General features: G+C 38.5%; 1 protein-coding gene across 1 annotated transcript in view; it reads right to left on the bottom strand.

Moving 5' to 3' along the window:
- The window catches only part of Lrrk2 (leucine rich repeat kinase 2), a 126,877-nt gene that overhangs the window by 97,724 nt on the left and 4,887 nt on the right, over nucleotides 1-24,266 (bottom strand). The window contains exons 3-11 of the mRNA XM_050131376.1: nucleotides 23,135-23,244; nucleotides 19,777-19,865; nucleotides 17,034-17,168; nucleotides 14,647-14,781; nucleotides 8,731-8,862; nucleotides 5,193-5,312; nucleotides 4,091-4,233; nucleotides 3,921-4,000; nucleotides 2,316-2,422 (exon numbers count right to left, since the gene is read on the bottom strand). Of these exons, the coding sequence (XP_049987333.1) occupies nucleotides 2,316-2,422; nucleotides 3,921-4,000; nucleotides 4,091-4,233; nucleotides 5,193-5,312; nucleotides 8,731-8,862; nucleotides 14,647-14,781; nucleotides 17,034-17,168; nucleotides 19,777-19,865; nucleotides 23,135-23,244 (1,051 nt within the window). The remainder of the gene's footprint in view (nucleotides 1-2,315; nucleotides 2,423-3,920; nucleotides 4,001-4,090; nucleotides 4,234-5,192; nucleotides 5,313-8,730; nucleotides 8,863-14,646; nucleotides 14,782-17,033; nucleotides 17,169-19,776; nucleotides 19,866-23,134; nucleotides 23,245-24,266) is intronic.

Raw genomic sequence — 24,266 nt, forward strand, 5'->3', positions numbered from 1 at the left:
ACCAACTCCAGAGCTTATGACTGGATTGGTCTGTGTAGAACTCAGAGATTTTTAGAGTTCTTGTGTAATACGTTAGTTCGACCTGAGCACATTTTCAGAATGTACCCACAGCAAGGCAATGAGGAACTCAAACATGGCAAACACGACTGGGAGAAGGTGGGCATCATGACATCCATTCTAAGTCTACAGAACATTTTCATGTTTTCCCATTACTTTTGCAAAACATTATTGGTCTTCATCTGTTCCATCTCAGCAGAAAATTATCTGCTTTCAAAGGCAAATCACAAAACGCAAACTCTTACAGTAGTTTACTGACTGCCAATTCAACATTTATTTCCTCTGATTCCTAATACCCTCCTTCATAGTTTAATTGTTGTTCTAGCTACCTCACATTTCACATTCTTTAGTTATGCTTCTTGTCTGCCTTCCCCAAGAGTTTGATTCTATGTGCCTAGAATTTTTATTTAACTGGCAAACCACACAGGCCTAGACTGTCTGGTCTCTAGCACATAATATGAGTTTGGTACTTTGCAATTAAATTAACTGATTAATTAAATGAGGAAATTATCATGAAAGATATACCTATGCCTTCAAATCTCCCTGGTTCCAAGACCGCAGTTTTTCCTCTCTACTTCTTCTTCCTACTTCTTCCTCTTTTTCTTTTCTTTTTCTCTGAGATCCAGTAGTCCAGGTTGGCCCTGAGTACACAATCCTCCTGCCTCAGCTTCCTTAGTGCTGGGATTGTAGACCCGAGTCACCAATCTGTCTAATTCCTTCACCCTTCACAGTCACTATCCCAAGAGACTTAGTGGTGAAGCTGAGGAAGGAGGCTGCTGGAGATCCTCCCCCTCCATTATACTAGAAAGCTCAGGGCATGCAAGGGCATCAAAGAAAGGCTCATCCAGCAGGTGGCCTGGAGCAAGGGTGTGGGGCAGCATATTAAAGGCTGGAACTGATTTCCAACAGGCATCAAGCTGACTCACAAGGTCACTGCCCCTCAGAAGCCATAACCAAAGCAACACCAAGTCACAAAATCTTGATGACTGAATGTGACCTAACCTAGTTTCCAAAGAGTTACAAATGGCAGCGCCATCACACTGTGCTGCTTGGTGGCAATCCTCATCTCCTCTGGGGACACCAGCACAGCATCTGCAATGCAAGCCCTGTCCAGACCTCCACAGCTCCTGTGATGACTCAGTCCTGGGAGAGGCCCTGTCATCACTCAGGACCTGTCTACCCCAAGCCTTTATATAACGTGCCAGATTCTTTGTTGACTAATTCATTTTGTTCTTTAACAATTTCACACATAAATGTAATACATTTGATTACACTCTCATTTTATTAAAATGCCACCAGAGAGATCGGAGAAAATATACAGGAGAAACTTTTTCCTCCTGATTTGACATAAAGGATAACACAGAGAAGCATGCAGGAGGTATTGTAGTTTTCACTTCCCTGGCTTGGTTACTAAAATACGATGCGCATACTACTGTGTCTCAGATAAATCTTCCGTCTTTTTCCTGTTTCACTGCCTAAAAATATCCTATAAGAGCTGCCAAGTCCCGCAGCCTGATGAGTTTTCCTGGCAAATTTTCCTGTTTATGGGGCCAGGAATCTGAAGCAGCCAGGATTTTAAAGCTTAAAAATCCTTCCAAGGTATATGAGCCACTTCCTCTCTATAAGTACACAAAACTATAATACAAAAATTAAACAGAAAAGACGATTTTTTTAAAAAAAATATAACTATAAACATTTTATTTTGGATAACTTTTACTAGTTTTTGAAATGGTGAATATCTCATCGGTCTCGCCTCTATAAAGTTCATATAAAGCAATAATATGAATAAATATTTACTGGAAAATGGGCAATCTCTTTTAGAGGAAAAAAGGTCCTATACGGGTTCCAAAAATTCTCATAGTAAGCTAAAAGTCAATCAACAGAAACTGGTTCCTAAAATAGGTGTGTGTGTGTGTGTGTGTGTATCATATATTATACATATATCTCTGAAAGCTATACAGCTATTAAAATGGCAATGATAACATTAATAAATATAAAATGTATTAAAAATGGATATATGTTCCAATTTCTACAAATATATAGCATTAATGTCATGAGTACATTTGTAGAAGTTCTAAAGAATATATCTAAAAGCATTATTTTTTATTCTTTAGCAACATACACACATCTGTATACACTCCTCTATAAACATACCTACCATCTCTTTATATTTGACTTTTTCAGAACTTATAGCTTCTATAAGGGAAGAGCAGCACAAAATCATTTCTCTGTATTAAAGCCCATCGTCTCTGTCTTACCATTCTGTTCCAGGAGCGTGGAGAGTGCATGCGCAGCTGCTTGGAAGACATCTTTGGAGGAAGAATGCATCAGCATGGACAGCATCACTTCCCTGTGTGCAGGGAACCTGTCAAAAAGCCAACCACAGCTCAGTTTGCCGTCTCCAGCTCCCATGCTCACCCTGCCTATGAACTCTGTCAGGCGGGCCAGGAAGCTGAGCTTTTGCCACCTCCACTCACGAAAAAAAGCACAAGCTGAAGAACTCTCTAAGTAAAGGTTAGATTCAAGCAGAGCAAACACTAACATTTCTGTTTCTTCAAAAGCCTGTAAGCCATACAAAGGGCACATGGCTTTATAGACATAGAATGAGGGATGGACAGCTACTCAGTCACTATGGAATCACACAGGGTGGACATATAAACAGAGAGAGGTTACATCCCAGGAGGAATAGACCAGACAGCACAGGATTTCCTCCTGGTTCTCAGAGAGGGGCCCAAAGTAAACCATATGCACTGCTCCCTTCTCGAGTTTTCCATTTCATGTCCTGGACTAATTTTGACTGCGGATGAATGAAAATGCAGACCAAGCAATTTCTGCTAAGGATGTCGCAGTAGACTGTGACAACCAAGCCATGCCTCGTGCAATAGATGTCGTACATTTCCTAATATCGTAGGTGCATGAAATATAAAGAAAGGAATTAGAGCATGCAGTGAGCACTGCCCCACAAAACAGGATGAGGGGAAGGGGTGGGTCATCAGAGGAGCCATAAACTAGCAGAAAGTAATCTTTAAAAGATGAGGTGCTAGGAAGAAAAACATAAAATGAGGAAATGAGGATGATGGACAGAAAGGGGGAAATAAATATAGTAAAGAAACAGAGCAGATTCCAAGAACAGAGGAAATAAATGTGTTTTCTTTTCCTAATATATGTACTGGGAAGATCTCCAGAGTGCTGAGGATAACGTGTGCTGTGGATTAAGACGTATAAATTGCAGCCTGAGTCAGCCTGACCAGAATGTTCCTGAAAAGGTTGCTCACGTGGGATCATTTGGATCCTGATATATCAGTTTTCTTCTCCAGATGTTTAAGTAACATCTGCTTCGTTAATTCACTGTTTTCCAGCAGTGGGCCATTATGCAAAGAGGCTTCTCAGTGGACAGGTCCACACTGCTGTATCACGCTGGACCTGCCAGAGGCTGCTTCTAACTCAGCCAACCTGCTGGCAGGTGGCAGAACCCTAGTACTCAGCTGGCATGAATGAACATGCGTTTGTACCTGGTCAGCCAGCAAACTGAGGGGTTCATTCTCCAGGATTCACAAACTGTGGAATGACTCATGATCCCAAATCCTTGAGTAGAGATTAAAGCACTCTTACGCCTCAGTAGATATTTAAATCCTGTACACCTCACCAGGCGTAGATGCAGAGGCCTGTGGTTCCAACGTGGGTTATGCTGTAAGACCGTCTCTTGTGGGAAAACTAGATAAGATCATATTCCCACCACTAACATGTAGCAATACTGATGCCTAAATACTGACATAAAAAAAAAAAACTATCAATGACAGTATCTATCTATGCATTGGCTGAAACAGAACCCAGGTTTTCTATAGTCAAGTAAAAGCACTGACTGGCCATCTTCGTCTCCAATCTTCTCGTGCAAACTGTTCTGGTACATAAGGAGATTATTTAGTGCCCAGCACGCGGCCTCCTAGATTAGGAAAGAAGAAGAAAAATTGTATCAGAACAGAAATGATTGGAAAGCCTTTTATGAAATCAGGGCAGTGACTAAATGTCCGACCTGCACATGCTTGTTCTTTCTATGGCGCGTCAGGGCTTTGTAGCAGGGTTCCAACCAGAACAGCTTCTCAGGGTCCTCCTCATCGTTGCTCTCCTGAGGTTCACTTCTTTCCTCCAAGTCTTGGTTTAAGAAAATGGTCTCAGCTTTAAAAAAAAAAAAAGTTAAGTGTATATGTATTTTACATGGATATATTTTTTAAACATTTATTTATTATGTATACAACATTCTCCCTCCACGTATGCCTACAGGCTAGAAGAGGGCACCAGATCTCATTACAGATGGTTGTGAGTCACCATGTGGGTGCTGGGAATTGAACTCAGGACCTCTGGAAGAGCAGCCAGTGCTCTTAACCGCTGAGCCATCTCTCCAGCCCTTACATGTATATTTTTACAAACAGCTTGACTGGCCAAGCCTACATGCAGTGTTTGAATGTTCTTTACCAACTGCCTTGGCTAATTGTTGTCTGGTTTTCTATCCTGCCCAGTTCTTGCAATCGTTAAGTCCCAAAGAAATCATACAGAGGTCTACATTAACTATAAACTGGTTGGCCCATTAGCTCAGGCTTCTTATTAACTCTTATAACTTATATTAGCCTATTATTATCTGTGTTAGCCACATGGCTCAGTACCTTTTTCAGCAAGACAGTCATATCTTGCTTCTTCTGTGGATGGATCAGGACTACAGAGGAATGGGCTTCCTCCTTCCCAGAATTCTTCTGTTCTCATTGACCTGCCTCTACTTCCTGTCTAGTTGTCCCGCTTACACTTCCTGCCTTGCTACTGGCCAATCAGTGTTTATTTAAAATATAATTGACAGAATACAGACCATTCTCCTATACCAGCTAATCATGAAGCAATTTCTAATATTTTAAACATGTCATAACTCTGCTCTTTCATAATGAGAGAAGGTGGGTACCATCACCCTACCAAACTAGAGTAGGGTCAGCTAAAATTATCATCTGGTTCTTGTCATCCCATATGAACATGAAAACCCATGCTTGTTGGTGCCATGGACGTTTCCTCAACTGGTAGATATGAAGCTCTGATTTAATTCTCAGCACTTAAAGAGAGAAAAGAAATTCTTCATTAGTCATATGACTTACTGAGGAGTGCTAAACAGCTGAGGGCAGAGATTTGCAAGGCTGCATTCTCTGGATACTGCTGGACAGCTCTCACCACAAAGACATGTACTTCGTTCAACACCAAGATGTTGAAGAAATTACCTAAGGTTAAGTGAGACATTATATAAACTCTCAGCCATACACCTTAAAATGCATTTCCTTACACAGCAGTGGTTAAATCAATAAATCGATCTAATGGCATAGCCCAATATATTAAATCAGCAATATATGACATAATTAAATCAAAGTGACTTTTTGAAACTTTGGTTCCTTCTGTTGTCTGCCCTACTAGATGACATTGGTTGAGAAGGACCAAAGAGGTGTCTGCTTAAATCAGCTGTGACGCCTCAACTCATAACACAGAGATGAGTGGGCATCTCTTACCTGTGGCACTATAGTGTTCTGAGTTATCACAATATTCTCAGGGTCGACCAGCTTACACACCTGTGCCCTTCTTGAAATGTAACTTGCAACCATCTCCCCATATAAAGGCACAGGCCAGCACGTGACCGCTGTGCTTCACCAGAGATACTTTGTTGTTTCATTATCATTTTAATATTTAATTTATGGTAAATTCTTTAAATATATTTTCAACAGAGACTAAAGCCAAAAAAATTATAGACACCTCTTGGATTACTATTTTCTGTTTTGATGTAGTACAATGCTTCAATCAAGACAAGTGTTCATCCTATCTCCTCTCATTAATGAGTTCCTTGCAGGGGAAGCCTACGTTCATTTGTTCTAGTTTCTTGATGCCCACAGCACACTATCCCTGTCCAACTTATCACACTGAACAACAGCACAGCACAGTTCTTCCTCCCCTCTAACCAGAGCTCAGAACTCACTGATTGACTCCTCCACTGTCTCCTGCTCTCACCAGCCTCTGATAACCAGAGAGTGATGTACACAGCTATGTTCAAAGCCTAAGCTTCCCCTTCACTGGCTGCATGATCCAGGATGAGACACACGGCTGCTGAGTCAGAGACCCTCATGGAAATGTGGGGCTGACAACAATATTCCAACAATGAGGACAAAGCCATGGACCAAAAGTTTATATGGATAAATATAAAGTCAATGAAATGACTTTGGGACCTGTGAAAGTAGGTGTGAACATGATTACATAGTCATATCTGACAGTCTAAACATATAATTTTAAATAATTGGTCATAAAGGAAAGAAACCAACTAATTGCTGTGTACAAGACTATAACTCAAATTTTAGAAACTCATTTTTAATTGAATCTACCAAGGAGCTCTCCTAAACATTAAGCCAATTTCTAAGTTACACAGGAGACACAATGGTGATCGTGGACAATGAAAAGCATAACTCTGTAGAATTAAATCATAAGAATAAAGATTTTTAAAGGCTGAGTGAGCCTTCTCAAAATTAGGATGACAGAAAGCTAAATCTCTGTTACGGTAGCCTAAATTTGCATAAATGTTGCTGATGATCATTTAGGAGAAACGCCATCAGAGTCAGTCTCCAACAGTAAATAAGCTATTTTATCTGCCCCATTATTTACTTTGATCTTTAGTCCATTATTCTGTTAATAAAAGTGTTGAGAAAAATACCCGGGGTGTCCATCTCAGAGAAGTTGTGATGTCATCAGAGAGGCACGAGATCTGTGAGGTGAGAGCAAGTGAGCCTGCAAGTACAGCCTAGAGGGAAAGTTTCTCTTCTCTGTTCTCTCCAAGGCGAAGGTCTGAAGCTTCACAGCAGAAAGCAATCCTTGTCACTCCTGTGCTCTGACCCTGACAAATGTCACCAGAGAGGCATTTGCAATGGGAGGCTTTGGAACGCTCAGCTCTTGAGTTCCACAGAGGAGAAACTCACAGCAACAACAGAAAGTGAGTCTCAGTGACTGCCCTTATATAAACATGGAAGCCGAGATGTCCACAGATCTCACAGATCATTTAGAGATACCAGAAATGCAATACAAAATAACTGCATCAATGATTAAATAAATAAACAAGTATTTTTAATAAGTAAAAGGGAGGATGATAAAACAAAAGCAAACCAAAAAGGCAGTCAAAGTTAACGTGCAGGTCCAAAATTAAGAGTTTTATCAGAAATGTATTTTTAAAATTAAATAAATAACCAAATTAAAATTCCTCTGGGAATAATGGATTGTTGTTTGAAAATCTATAGATTTAATTCCACAACACCAAAAGAAAAATCTTTACATTTATTGTTTGGTATTTAATAAAATTCAGTGCTCATTTCTGATTTTTTTAAAGTGGCAGATGTAAAAACAGAAGTAAGCAATAAGCAGAGGAAATTTTCTAAACTTGATAAAAAATGTCATAAAACAAGTTAGATTTTGACCTATAAAAATCGTGACACTAATTATTCTGCATGAAAGAATATTCAAAGTTTTTATCTCTAAGATCAGAAGAGTACAAGGATAGTGTCAAACAGTGCCTTCATTCAGGATTGTGCCGGGGATTCTGGGTCATGCAAGAAGGCAGAGAAGTACCCGACATAATGAGTGGGATGGATGGGCACAGAGCACCACTGTTCACAAGCCATTAACTTACATAATCTACTTATATGCTTCAAAAATTATCAGGAATTAAAAAAAAAGACACATAAAATCATGTTCATTTCTTCATGTAGGCACAGTTCACAGGCATAATTTCAAAACAGATGCCAATTATGATTATAATGAAATCTGAGCACCTATAAATAAGCAATGAAGATATAGGAAACCTGCAAAGACTAGAGACATCAGCTCTTCATAACACAATCCATACATTTTTGTCATTTCTGTACAAATTTTGCTATAGCTTTAAACAGGAGTAATAAATTCTCAAGTTTGTATAGAATAATAATGAGCCAATAAAAAGCCCAGACATAGGGCATAAGAAGAGGCATTTGTGGGCACCTAAATTTCTAGTGTTTCAGATATCAGATCTTAGAGACCATCCTAGAGTTCTGATCCAGAGAAGTCAAATTAACCAATGTAACAGAAAACCATAGGCAATCTCATATTCTCATCATATGGTCTATTATATTTTACATATATATCTTACATTTGACAGGCTGTGCATCTTTGGATACATACTCCACAGATTAAAATCAGTGTGCTCTAGAGACCCTGTGTACCTAAGTTTAATTTTATTTATATTTATACACACACATATAAAACTTATGAGGACAAGAAACATTTTCTAGCCCTGGCAATACAGTAATTCTTAAGTTGAGTGATAAGATCATTTTGGGCTTTCTGCTTCATATTTTCAACATAATTTTTACTTACTCTTTTAGTTAGCAACCATAGTTTCAATACAGCCCCCCAAAAAAACATACTTCCTGGAGATCACTTCAGAAATGAAAATGCAGACTTCTCACTAATACCAGCTGTCTATTTTTTGTGTTCCTTTTATAACTATTTGCTACTTTGCAATATTTCTACCAGGTGTTTATCAAGATGCTACTTATTCATTAGCATAGAATGCATGGAAGCTGCGTGCATATATACTATATAGGTTCTGATAAGAAATGAAGAATTAAAACTCACCTAATGTTAGCCTATGGAGCAAGGAGCAGCTCACTTCTTGAATTTTCTCATCGGCAGGGAATGCTTTCATGGCTTCTACCACAATATTGTAACACCTGACATTCCCACTCATGAGGACTTCAACATTGCTGCCTGAATTAAAAAAGAATCATAATCACCAAAAACAGTATGTTTTTTCTTTAAAATATGCATACAAATTAGTATTGCATAGATAGTGTAATAGGTAAAGATCCAGAGGCAAACAGCCTGTTCCATCATATAGATATGATGTTCTATGTTGTTAGTTGCTAATACAACAAGATGTAGAATTTAGCTTTGGCACAAGCATAAATTATTCTTATTTCATTCCTTGTTTTAAATTTTTAAGGTATCTGAAGGATTAATATTTTATAAACTATCCTACCATTCTTCCAAAAGCAATCTACAGATTAAATGTAATCCCCATCAAATTCCAACACAATTATTTACAAAAACTGAAACTTTAATGGAAACATACAAAAACAGCAAAATAGCTAACAATCTTTAATAATAAAAGAACTGCTGCTATATCACCATCCCAGAGTGCAAGTTTATTACAGAGCTATAGTAATAAAAACATCATGGTATTAGCATTAACATAGAAACTGACAAATTAATCAATGGAATTGAATTGAAGACACAGATATAAATCTAAACACATACAGATACATGATTTTTGATGAAGAAGTCAAAAACACACACTGGAAAAAATACAGCATTTTCAATAAATAGTGTAGACAAAACTGGACAGCTGCACATAAAAGAATAAAAACAGATGCCTGTGGATTACCCTGCACAAAACTCAATACCAAATGGGTCAAGGATTTCAATGTAAGACAAGATACCTTGAATCTGATAGAAGAGAAAGTAGGAATAGTCCTAGCTCATTGGCACAGGGAATGACTTTTTGAACAGAATTGTCAAAAAAGCTGAGAACAATTAATAAATAGGACCTCGTGGAGTTGAAAATGTGTATGATAAATAACACTATCATCTGGACAAAGTGACAGGGTACAGAATGAGAAAATATCTTTACTGATTGTACATTCAACAGAGGGCTAACATCCAAATTATATGAAGAACTAAGAAAATTCATGCATATCAAAGAAACATGACAATTTAAAAATGGGGGTATAAAACTATGCAAAGATTTCTCAAATAATGAAACATAAATGGCCAAGAAACACTTAAAGACATTTTAAACATCCTTGGTTATCATAGAAATACAAAGTAAGATTATTTTGGGATTCAGTCATACCCAAATCAGAATGACTAAGATCATTAAAAACAAGTAACACCACAAACGGGCAATGATATAGGTAGGGGGACATTTATTCATTGCTGTGGTAGTGTAAACACATATAGCCACTATGGAAATCAGTGTGGCAGCTCTTTAAAGAGATAAAAATAAATCTATCACAAGATACAGCTATATCACTCTTAGGTATTACCTAAAGAATTTTATTTCCTACTAGAGAAATACTTGCTCATCCATGTTCATTGTTGCTGTATTTATGAGATGCAGAAACTGTAAATACCCTAAATGTCCATCAACTGATAAACGGTTAACGAAAATGTGATATGCTTACACAATGGAATATTATTCAGTTGTTTAGAAATTGAAAGTAAGTAATTTTCAGGCAAATGAAGTGTCCTCCAGTGCCAGGAATGGGTTACTTGTAGTTCAATCATTTACCAAAGGGACATTTACCAGACATCATAGGCTGTTGTCAACACTATTGGTTGCTCTCTACAACCTGATGATAAGGCCCTATTGCTGAAGATAACTTTTACCTATGTCATCAAACTTGGAGAAGTTGAACCACTTCCTAATTAAAAGTTTGTCTCTACTGACTGCCATTCATGGTACTAGAAGGCATTCTGCATGCTACCAGAGGAGAAAGATAGCCATCAAAATCACCCAGTCACAAACCCTACAATATATAATGACCTAACTGCATGATATACTAGCGTAGTAGTGGCACAAATGTTACGGGAATAACCAATCACTTTTTAAAAATTAGATTTAAAGCCCACTTCTTGAGATGGAGCCCATACCTGACACTCCTAAAGATGCCGAGAATCTGAGTTCAGATAGCTCATGGACTTAAGGGCAAACCTAACACTATTCTTCTACTAAAGAACATAGCAACAAAATGGTTCCTAATGACACACTGCTATACCCACAGATCAATGTTTCATTCAACACTTATCAGAGAAGCTTCTTGTTGTAGTAGGAGGTAATTGACATGGAGACCTATAAGTAAACAATGCACAGAGAATGACTTTGAAGCACTCAGTCTGTCCTAGTTATTAATACCATTGCTATGATTAAACATCATGGCCAGAGACAAGTTGGAGAGAAAAAAGATTTATTTGGCTTATACCTCCATACCATAGTTCATCAATGAAGGAAGTCAGGACAGGAACTCATAAAAGGATCAAACCTGGAGGCAGAGCTGATGCAGAGGCCATTGAGGGGTGCTGCTTAGTGGCTTGCTCACTGTGGCTTACTCAGTCTGCGTTCTTATAGAGCCCAAGACCACCAGTCCAGGGAAGGCACTACCCACAATAGGCTTGGCCCTCCTCCATCAGTCACTAATTAAGAAACTGCTCTATAGCCAATTTTATAGTTTATACAGTCATTTTCTCAACTGAGTTCCCTCCTTTCAGATGTGTTTAATGTGTATCCAATTGACATAAATCTAGCCAACGTGCTGTCCTAAATGAGATGTCTTCATCAAATCCCTCCCCTCCAGGCCCAGGGAGCTAAATGGGAAAAGAAGAAAGATGAGAAGAGCCAGAGGTAATGGAGGACTATAAGGGAACAGGGTCTTCCAGACACAACAAGACAGATGAACTCACAGAGACTGTTGTGATGTGCACAAGGCCTGCATGTGTTCAAGTTAGATGGGGTCCCAGGACTGAGAAGGGGAATTGGAGACAGGCTCACACTTTAACCAAGAAGTTATTTGCAATATGTATCACTGACAAACAAGTCAGTTTTCTCCAATAGAGAGTCACTGGGTATATGTCACTTGAGGACAGGCCTCATGCCCAGTAATATTTGGCTAACACAAAACAAACTCTATGCTTGTGGACATTTTGTTTTGTTTTGGCATTTTTTTTGTCTTTTGCCTATTTGTTTTGATTTTTACTTTTATTAGGATGTTTTGAAAGAGAGAGAGAAGTGATACAAAGTTGGGTGGGTATGGAGGTATGGGGGTTCTGGTAGGAGTTGTGAGGGGGAAACGTGATCAAAATAGATTGTGTGTAAAAATGTTTTATCCATATAATTTAAGACAAAGAAGGAAAAACATGAGGGTTTTGTAGAAGTCTAAAACCAGCCAACTATATTTCAAATAAATGAGCTCAGCTGTCTGTATCCTGCTGAAGACATTGATTACAGTTTCTGCAATGTCTTTTCCTCACCCAAGGAAAGAACTCGAGATTATGTCATCCACTAGAACTGTGAGAATAAACTTGGATTTATTTCCTTCATCCTAGAAGAACAGCTAACAAAGGGGCAGAGACCTTGAGCTTCCTGGAGATGGCAGACAGCAGGATATTCAAAGGACAGATATATTCAAAGACAAAGCACATGAGCAAGGGGCTGACATGAGTCAGGCAGTGGGGAAAGGAAGAAGTTGTGGAGGAAGCCTGCTGTGAACCTGCAGGGGAAACACTTCTGTTACTGAATGTAATATTGACTACTCACCAAACAGAAAAGTGCCTGTCTGTAAAAGACCTTTCCGAGCATAGCTAGAACTATTTGTTTAAAAAAAAATACATTGTAATGTTTAAATGGGATTGTAAAAACACCAGCATATTTTTTAAGCGTGTAAGAAGGAAAGGAGGGGCCTGATAAAAAGCCTTCGCTGCAGAGCTGCTGTGAAAGCCGCTCGATTCCGCATTGTTAGCTGCTGCTGGCTTTGACCTTTGTGTTATGAATCGACACATTTTAACTGGTTTATGTCATAAGTGGGTGGAAGACAATGGATTCCAAGAGCAATCGGCCCAAAATAAGTGAATAATGAACAGAGCTCAGGAAAAGGACAAGGCGGAAAATAGCCGACTCGCTGTCAGCGATGACTCAGAGAAATGTAAGATGCGACACTCTGCTTTGCCATTAGTATTCAGCCCCATCCTCTGTTGACTGATTTCCCGTAGATAAGAAAATGCTGTATTTTTATGAACGTATTAAAGAACATTTTCCCAAGAGCATTTGTTTTTTTGACCCTGCCGCAATGAAGTCTCATGCCGTTGTGCCTGAAACCATACTTCTATATCATATGTGTATTGTTTATGTATTATATGTAACATAATATTGTATATATTATGTGTATGCATAGAAAATTCATACAGTGTTAACAGTTTTGTAATACATATTACATATCAAGTACTGTTTATGTTCTTCACAATAAATTACTAATTTAATACAAGAGAACTTTACATGTGTGAGGATGAAAACATTACTATTGAATGCATGTTTATAGCTGGCTCAAACACACAGAAAAATAAGAAGTGCTAGTGTGCAATTATAATACAGAATCTACAGTCTATTGCAGCCAATTGGTAATCACCAGTAGTGTGTACAGAAAATTATTTCTTCTGATTTCTACTTATTTTGATAACGTAGCTAAATTTCAAATCCTCAATAAATGCTAAGCAAAAATTGTAGAGTTCAACCCCTATTGTGTGGCTATTTTGGCCTCTCGCAACCTCACACCCCGTCTGCACCCTCACCCATTTGTCCTACCTCCATCAAAACAGTTCCTGCAGGTATTTGGAGATAAGCATGCCTCTGTATGCAGACACACAGAGATACACACACACATGCTTATGCACAGTTACCCACAGATGCATGGACACACAGGACACATTCATACTCATGCACTGACGCATGTACCCACTCACACACATACATTCACATTTACATATGGCTACACACACATATACACTCACAACATGCACACATTTATGTGCACACACATCCATGCTAGCGCATATGCACAAATAAACACACGTATACACATATATGCATGTACACAAAGTACAGACTGACATACATCCATGAAAACATACATGTGCCCAATCACATACATACATGCGCACATTCATACACACACACACACACACACACACACACACACACGTACAAGCTCATAAAACCAGAGTTTACTGAGTGATTTTCCACTCTTCTGCTCCATATCTTTTTTGTTTCGTTTTTCTGGCACTGGGTATTCACCTTAAAGCCTCACATAAGGCAAACACTCTGCCAATAAGCTGCATCTTCAGTACATATTTTATTTTACTTCATTTTATTTGAGACATGGTCCCCTTAAGTTGTCCAGGCAGGCCTTGAATACAGCTACTGAGTGTAGCTGATATTTCACACTTGAGCTATGGGCCCAGCTGCCCCACATATTATGTTCCTAGTGTCCAGCTCCTAAACATTTCCCTGTATTAGTTCTACAGCACACCTCCTTACATGCTAAGTTCCCAGCGTTTAAGGCTTTTCAAGAGCTTGGCCTTGTTCTATTGGTTCTCCCAACCATAGGAATTGTGCCTTAGAATGTCTGGCCTCACCTGAGATCATATCCGTGGCTCCTACTATACATGAACTCAGAAGAGGCCAGGCACACATTTAAGCTTTTCACTACGGTTTCCAGGCACTAAGCCTAGAACTGGATGCAGCACAGTCTGAATAAGTATGAGTTAATTCAATGAATCAATGAATGAAGAAGTTTAGCATCCACAGAACCTCACAAATACATGCACGCACACGCACACACACACACACACACACACACACACACACACATGCACACAGAATCCAAAAAGACACATTGCATCACTCCACATGCAAATCAGAAAGCATGCAGAGAGGGTACTCACAAGGAACCGCCAGGGAATGAAGGCAGCAGAGCACATGAAACACGATTTCCTGGTCCCCTTTGAAGCTGCTAAGGGTGCTCAGTAGTATCATGTAATCTTTGTTCTCAACAAACTCAATCAGCTGTTCCTCTGACACTAAATCAGGAAGGGAAAAAACCATGAAGATGCTTTAAGGTGACATAAAATTTTAATTCCTGAAAGATATATTTATAAGAACAAAGCATCACAAAAGACAATATGCTCAATAAAAATGTTTTTCTGTCCCAAAGGCATAGAAATTTAAAACACTGAATTAGTTTGAAACAGCAAAATAATTCTGTCTAGAACTGGTTGGATAATCGTTTGAAATGAGAAATTATTAGGAACCCAATAATTCTCAGAAAAAAAAGGAGTATTTTCAATTTCCTTTGGGGAAGTCTACAGCAACCTAATAAGCACAATAAAGATGAGGTACTGGAAGGAACACTCTATGATTCTGATGGATGATAATAATGATGGTCCATTGGGATGAACATACTATGAGTCTTTCCCACTGCTAATGAAGACGACCCTTTGGGATGAGCAACTATGATCTCGGCTACTGATAATGAAGATGACTCATTAGAAATGAATATCCTACAATACTGACCTGCTGATTATGACTATATTTCTATTTTAATTTTTAAAAAAGTATTTGTATTGTGTGTGCCTGCTTGTCAGTATGTGCAGCACATGCCTGTAGTATGCAAGAAAGCCAGAAGAGGTAGTTAGCTCCCCTAGAACTGGAGTTACAGGTGGTTATAAGAAACACTGTGTAGGGGCTAGAATTTAACCTGGGTCTTCTGCATGAGTAGTAATTGCCATATCTCCAATTCCTATTTTTGATATTTAAAAGCCAGGGATTTATGGTAGACTGCTGAAGGGAGACACAGCTAAGCATGTTGGTTCAAAAGTCGTTGATGGCAGCAAATGGTAACAGAACTTTAAAATACTCTGTTTTAATGGTTTTCCATGAGAAATCAAAAACTGCCATTCGTTTGTAAGTGATATTATCTTTTAAAATTGACATACAATTACATTCTTTTATAATTTGAATATGTTGAACTCCGTTTGGAGTCACTTTATTAAGTGGGAATTTCAAAAACTATTTGAAACCCCAGTCTGTTAGGGCAAGAATGGTGCTAACAAAATGTTTGAAAATTCAGCTCCTTAAGAGCAATCTTATCTTTTCAGTTGTGTATCAGCATGTCTATGTAAGATAATGTGAAACTTGTTAGATTCATTTAATTATCGATAGATGCCATGAAATCTTTACATTTAATAGTATACCTCTCACAGAATCTTTTTAAGTTTTGATAACCATCTTTATTAACTAACTTTTCAAGATTAACTTTATTAACTAAATTACTGTCTCAGGAAACTTGATCCTCCTGAAAAAAAATCAAAAATTGTTTTCTTCTTATATTTATAAAATATATAATATAATATGGTATGATATAATAATATATTCTGAGTATTTATGAATGATCTTTGGATTAAGATTCTCCTGTTTAACAATCAGTAGTCTATGTTGTTCCATCCTGGGAAAACACAGCACTTGTGAGGGCATAGTGACAGCCCTCTTTCATGAGCAAGCATTGTCCAAATAGAAACACAGGGTGCAGGTCCATGAGACAACAAATTTCAAATTTTATCCTTCAATTCTTATCAAAGCATAGGTACAAGATGTAACACAGAGAAGACAGCCTGAGACACCTGAAGTTCTGTGCTCTTCGCTGCAGTGAACTCTTCTATACAAAGCCTGCATCACTGAAGACCTCGGTCCCCAAACCAGCAGCCACCACTGTGTGCTAGCTAACTGCTAACCTCAGACCACTTGCTCAATTATCCAACCCATTTCCTCAACAAGTAAGTCAAAGGACTGGACAAAACTAGCTCAAATAGTCTGCAATCAACTGTTATCAGTTCCTAAGCTGGCTGTGAAATGCCTCTCTGTCTTGTTTCTCAAGGACACTCAGCACTGGCCCAGTTCTCTACACAAAGTCTGGAGCAATTTCAAGTCTGACGGGATTCAAAAGCATAACCCCATTTTAACCTGTACTTGACTTTATAGTTTAATGCTTTCTTCTTACGAACCCATACAATCCAGTTTGCAAAGTGAGCCTCGTGTCCAGTTATGCAATAGAAGGAAGTCTACTATAACCACATGATTAATAACCTGTGAGTGAAATCACACCACAGAAGGGAGCAACATTACCACACTAAGAAACTAAGAAAGTTTATTTCACTTTATAAATAGTATGATTGTAGATAATGATTTTTTTCTCATCAATTATATCCATTTTTTTCTAGTACAGGTCATTCTTCTTATGAATACCTCAAAATAAAGAATTTACAAGTTTAAATACCTCTCTCAAACAGCACATGTAAAGTCTTGCATCCAAGTTTCTGAACTTCATCATTGGTTGAATATTTGTGCATGGCATCAAAAATTAGCAAGAAAACATCACATTCTTCATCCAGTATTAGCAAAGTGATTTTACCTAATTTGAAGAAAACAACATGATGTAGGTACACGGTAGTTTTTAATAGTTGGTACATTAATTTTGCTTGAGGCCTATGAATATTTCATGAACCTCTATTTTGATAGACCACTTCATTGTCCCAAATGTTATCCATAGCAAATTCTTTCCAAGTGAAATGGATTCCCAAACACTTTACTACACTTTTACAATTTTTGGCACACCATGCCACACCACAAACACAAAGCCTAGGTCCTCCTACCTTACAAACTTCAAATCCATTCCTATCTTCCCCCCTTGACCATTATCATCTAAATATTCTTTGGGAACCCCGACCTGACCCTACCCTTGCTCCTGGTCTTCATCATCGAGACCATCATCTAACAACTATCTGAGAGAAAGGGTCCAGTCATCCTTCCAAGTTCACCCTCACTTTCATTTCCAATGAGTCAACTCATTTCATTAAGAGCCAAGCCAATGAAGTGTTAGCTCTCAAATACTTCAAAATTCTCTTCCAATAAGTTAGTTCAGCTTTCCTATCCTACTGAGGACCTCTTCCCATCACACCAAGAATACAGAAATAGTTGCTTAATTGTTCTGCTTATTTTAAACTTCTACCCAACTGTTGATAGTTCACTCCCTGCACTGTATTTCTAAGACCTAAATGTGATCCTGGAAGTCCCATGCTGGAATCTCTTACTCCCTTCTATCGCTCTTAAGGACACCACACCAGATCCTTTATAAAACCTATCACATCAATATCCTTGGCCCATGCATGACTCAAGTCTAGATATGGTATACCCATTGCTCCTCTTAAAACCTCCCTCGAAAGCCTCCTTGAACTTGCATTAGAATAACACTTTCCTGCCATAATCTAAGATGTAGCACACATAACATCCATTCCATCAACAACAGTAACTATCATAAAATAGGGATAGCAGCTCTAAACAGTTCTTTACCAGGTTTGTGTGCGAGCACATGTGACATTGGAGACTGAACATAGAACCTCAAACATGCTAAGTAAGGACTCTACTGCTAAGCTACACTGCTAGCTTCATAGTGATTGCTTTTGTGATACAATGTGTTAATCACTAGTTGGCTAATTTCATTATAACACATTTAATCAACACTAGAACCTCACAAGGTAAGTCTGAACTCCTCTTTAAGAGTAAAAAAACTGAGGCACTAAAAGATTAAGTAACCCAAGCGACTTAGCTTAATAGCTAATAGGCGGCCAAGCTGGATTAAAAATTAAGTAGGTCAGACAAGTGGAGAGGCCTACAGAGGTAACCCCAGCACTTAGGGTGCGGAGGGCTGAGAGAAGAAGACTGTGAGTTTCACACAAACCTGGGCCGCAAGGAGAGTTCAAGGCCAGTCTGCATTAGGAAGACAGTGAGACCCTTAACCAATTTTCGACAGGTCACTTACATTTGTAACCCCCACAAGGGAATTTAGCGGCTGTCTGTGCTGTGGCAGGTTTCACCATATTTCTCTTATAATAGTTTTCTCACTACACCTCAATCATTTCTCTACATGCTTTAACCCATCTGCCCAGGCAGCCCCATTCCCTAGCCACATATGCCTAAAAAAAATTCAAACTGAATAATAAAAATTAAATAAAACCGAAGTCCAGTTTTCATATTTCAGATGCTCATCAATCACATCGTGCAGCTTGTTCTGACAGCGGGCAACACACAGACTATTTCCTCCTCTACAGAAGGGTCACTGGGAAGAGCGCTCTATTAGGACAAGTGAAAAATGAAGCAAGAAAAAAAATTAAGTTCCCAAGGATGAGGGTTGAATAATTGAATTAAGACTCTTTCGGAATCTCCTGTCTCCTGTCCTCCTGGCCCTGGTCCGTAGACTCTATCTTGTTCCTTCTCTCCCTGAGGGTCTTCATGAGCAGGACCAATCAGGATCCTACTAATTCTACTAATCCTCCACTCGCCTGTGCGGTCTCCCTTCCATCTTCTCAGGTCTCGGTAGCTATGCACATGAAATTCTCCTGACCTCAAGATGACCTCCTATTCATTGGACGAAACCCCCAACATTCAGGATTATGTTTTTTTTGCCAACCACAGGCATCTATGATGGCAATGACCACAACTATTACACCAACTCAAAATCTCGGCTTGGGTCTCTTTGTCTCTTGACGGAGGTCGCCTTAGGCAAAGGCTCAGGAGCATGGAATCAGAGCCTGATTGTGTCACCTGGTGGCTGAAGCCACCTCTCTACTCATCAGTGCCTCTCACCCAGAAAGATAAGGAAAATGCCTATCTGGGATGAAAAGGGTTTTTGAAAGCATGTTACATCTAGCAAACACTCAAGAAGTAATGCTACATGCTTTATCCAGACAAGACTGTCAAGGTGGATACAGAAAAAAGTACCAAGAATGTGAATTATGGGAGCAGATTTTGAAAGCCATGCTAGAACTAGAAACGGGAACATGGGAAGACCACATAAACAGCATTCAGAACCAAGGTTTTGGATGGCATCTAAGAAGCAGCCTGAGACAGGAGGCACAGAGAAGGCAGACATAGAAAAAAAAACCTCTCTAGAAACCACAGTTGACTAGTTCACACTTTGACCCTGACCGCAGAGAGGAGGGAACATTTGTGGGATGACTCACCTGAATCTAGGAGGAGATCTAAGGCTTTTAGACCGACTGTTGACAGGTTTACATTGGTTTGGTGAACAGTCAACATTTTAAGAATCAGTCTGGAATAAAAAACAAGATCACATGACAATGGAAAGGTTATACAGCAAAAGCCAAGGAGACTCCCCAGTGGGAAAGTCAATTGCTGGCACCCCTGACAATTTGAGGTCAAGACCTGGGGCCCACATGGTGGAAGAAAGAATGGAATCCCACAAGTTGTCCTCTGACCCTCACATAAGTGCCATGGCATGCATGTGCCCCCCATGCATGCACGCATGAACATACATATGAAGTCAATCAATCAACAAATATTTTTGACACAGAATCTTACTATGTAGTCCCAGAGGACATGAAACTCACTATATACCTCAGGCTGGCCACGAACTCATAGAGATCTACCTGCCTCTCTGCCTCTCCAGTACTGAGTTCAGAGGTGTGCAACACCGTGCCAACCTAAATGCAACTTTTTTTTAATGAAAGTTTGAACTCATAGATTCGGTAACATCCAAAACAATATCTAAGTACTGCTTTTCACTCACCTATACACTTACTGTACTTAGTTCTGTTCAGCAAAGCTTACGGGATAGGTTTCCCCTTGGTACAAACTTAAACCAAGATTATAAAATTAACAGCCTGGCTTTGGGTGTAGCTCTTGGCAGAGCGCTTGCCTTGCATGCCCATGGCCCTAGGTCCAATCTCTACCAGCACAACAAATAGAAATAAGTAAATGAAATAACCAGGACTAGTACTTGCCTCAAGTGTGGCAAATACATCACATGATTCTGTTACAAATTAACAAGTTGATTACATTGAATATATGAATATTTCTAATTATCAACCATATCCCAGTAAAGTTTGAGGGAAACAGAGGGAGAAACACAAACATTTATTCTTGTATGAAGCTCAGTAATAGAGAACGTGACTATAAGATACAAGGCTTCTGGATTGACCCACAACCTGGAAAAATTAAGAGAGTTAGGAGGAGAGTATTATTCTATATCTTGATAGGAAAACTAAGTCCTGACTATATTCCACCAAATGCCCCTACTTAATTGTTAACACACAAAGCACTACAAAGAGTATCCACATTGGAGGAGATGCATTGGATATGTCATAAGAATTTTTGAACACTATGTCACACACATTGATATATTAACATACAGGAAGATTGAATAAAGATATTTATTTGCATATAACCATAAGAATTTACTTAAATATAAAATTATTGCTTGCTACTATCTTTGATAAGGTAATATTCCATACTAGATAATGAACTGATATCAATATTACCTGCTCTCAGATTATTAGACTTTAATCTCTGTGTTATCAGTTCTAAACCATTTTCTGCCTAGTGGTCTTTGATTTTTATATTGTTGAAAGAAAATAGAGCAAATTCATCCACAGCTTCTCCTATATAAAAAACATATCTTTTGGTTTTCTGGCAAGGTGAAGTACTGTTGACATCTTGCCAGTTACTTACCCACTTATTCTCGTCCTACCCCTCTCTCTGTTCCATTCTGTTGGAACACAGTCCAGGAATGGAGTCATGCAAGGCAAATTCAGATTGTTTGTAAGAAAATGCCAAGAAAACAGAACAAGAGTCTTGTGACCTCAGTGTCTTCAAAAACATGGAATTGTTCTTGGGACATGTTTTTGTGCCCTTCTCATGCATAGCAGATAAGGATGAGTTTATTTCAAATTATTCATTACAACTGGCTATTGCTATTTGTTTATTTGCCTCTATAGAGAAATATGTTTTTGCCATGTGTGGCTGTCCTTATGATTATACACTATACTCATGTGATTCTTCTTGACCCTCGGGCCATAAATTGTCTGATGCTTTGAATAAAGTTGACTATTGCAGACTTTAGTCTTCCTCAACTTTAGGCTCTACTCCCATCGTTAACTAGAACAGTAAACACATCCTCAGTATCCCTCACATGGTTGCTATAGAAAGGATTTCCTTTTCGGTATTGGTCAAGTTTGAAGGGGAAAATTTGGCCACAGAGAAAACGTCTTACAAAATTTTTCCCCAAATGTTTTAGTGTAGAAAACAGGGTTTCTCCCTTGGTCACAGGCCGAGATCTCACTGAAAGCAGGAGCGTAGACAATGAATGGAGGAGGAGGAATGAACTTGAGTGGTAAGCAAGAGAATGAATGAGTGAATACATAAACAATAATTTCCATAGAAGTAATTTTACAATTTTATCGCAAAGGGTTGGTTTGTTCTGGAATATGAGGAGGGAAGCTTTCCAGCAGCTTTGTGGATTTCTGATATTGTGGATTCAATAAACTTGGAGAAGATTGGAATTCTCAAACAAACCAAAAGGAAATTAAAATCAGGATGACTAATTGCATATGTACACACTACATATATTACAGAACTGACACAGGGACTTTCAAACAGTAGTTTGAAAACGGCTGTTTTTCTCAAACCATTCTCTTGAGATGGTGCAACAGCTACATATTTGAACTGGAGAAGCATGCAAATGCTAAGACATATCCATAATAGCTCCTTTAGGGACAGAACAGTGTTCCATCCCTTATACATTTTCTGATAAGTAATATAATATTCAATTTTTAATAAAATGTATTTTTTCAAGCAACATAGCGTTGGAAGTAAAATATCTTCATAACTGTGGCCCTACGTATGAGGGCCCCTAATGACAGAAGATAGTTTTATAAGTCTCCAGAAACTAAATTATTTTTTAAGGGATTTTCCCAGAAACAATTTTTTCTTCAAAAATTCTTATCTAATCATGGCTATGAATGTGGTCTTATTGAAGACATTACGTTGACAGCTGCAGTCTAATGGCTGGTAAATCGTCACATAGACGAGGCTTCAAAGGGCTGACAGGAATTAATTTCCTCTTTTCTCTTCCTCTTGAAAACCAGTCTACTTTCACTGAGACTAGCATGCACAGATACACGCAAATGTGCACATGAAGGCAGTGAAGCAGGACCTTGAAATGAATGCTTATAGACGTAACTTCTCAGACACAACGGTTTTTTTAGAACTCGTGGATTGTATCAGTTCCACCATTAATAGTAAAAGGCTTGTCTTCCTTTGTCTTAAGTCATACTCAAAGATCTACAACTTAACCATTTATATAATCATAGAACTGTGTTATTAAAAATCATCTCATCTGATATTTCACCATCAATCTTAGTTTTCTGATTCACAAAGTTTAAAGATTTCTACAGATGCAAATTATTGATTTACGAAAAACACATATGCATTAAGGAATTTATCAGAATGGTTTTGGATGGGCAAAGGGTGTCACATATAATTTTTTGGTACAGCTTATTTTCACGCATCTGTCATACTTACCGATGAATACCAAGGACTTCCCAATCATTTCCAATATCCTGGGGTCCTATTAAGCTCGGCAGGGTCCCTGGACAGACTTCTATTAATTTGCACAGAAGTGACCATCCCACCTGAAAGCAAGAAAGATAAATATTTACTTTTTTCCCCAAGATACTGTTTCATACACCCCAAACTATCCTTGAACTCATATTGTAGCCATGGATCCTCCTTTCCACACAAATTGCTGGAATTAAAAATCATGTACCACCATACCCTGTTTACGAGATGCTGAGGATGATCCAGCTGAGGGATTCCTGTATAGCAGGCAAACTTTATACCAACTGAACTATGCCCCCAGTCCCATATCCACACTTTTAAAGATTCACACTCTACGAGCCAATCATGAATGTCTTGTTTTAGTGTAACAGATCATTATATCCTTTTTAAATAATCATTTTAAGAGAAAACAAAGCCCTAAAAAATGCTTTCTGTGAAATGAAAGTGAGGTGTGTATTTAAGACTACACATTGCTTTAAAACGCAAAAGTATTGTGGCATTCCTGAATAAATACCAAATAGATATCCTTATCATCTAAATCAAACAAAATAAAGAATTTTTAAGGGCACACTAAAATTATTAAGCAAGAATGGCTATGCCCATACCTTATTACTTTTCCAACGTGTAAATATCTGACATAATCTTTCCCAAGAATTCAAGATTTTGATTATAGAAAGAGAGGGGAACTTGGAATGGAGAATTGAAGCTGAAGATTTTTGTGGCAACGGGAAATGACTGGCTTTGGGTAATAGGGGCCTATGAGCAGGAGTGTCCTATGATTGAACCTACATCTGTTACTTGGAAAAGAAAAGAAGCTATTATAGGAGATAAAACACCTAAGTGCCCCTTACATGCCCCTCAGTGTCTAACTCTACCCTACAACTCTCCACAGTAATGCATGATGGCAGAGCTTATTGGTTCATTTTACATATATCTTTTTTAAGGATTTGTTGATTTCATGTGTTTGAATGTCTTGCCTGCGTGCGTGCATATATGCCACCTTTGTGTCTGATGCTTTGAGGTCAGGAGATGGTGTCAGATCTCCCATACTCCATTTAGCTTCTCTAAAGCTGTCAGAAACTCTATGACTGAAAAA

This window comes from Alexandromys fortis, unplaced genomic scaffold (genome assembly GCF_014885135.2).
Source record: "Alexandromys fortis isolate MF-2015 unplaced genomic scaffold, M_Fortis_MF-2015_v1.1 scaffold_28, whole genome shotgun sequence".
Lineage (NCBI taxonomy): Eukaryota > Metazoa > Chordata > Mammalia > Rodentia > Cricetidae > Alexandromys > Alexandromys fortis.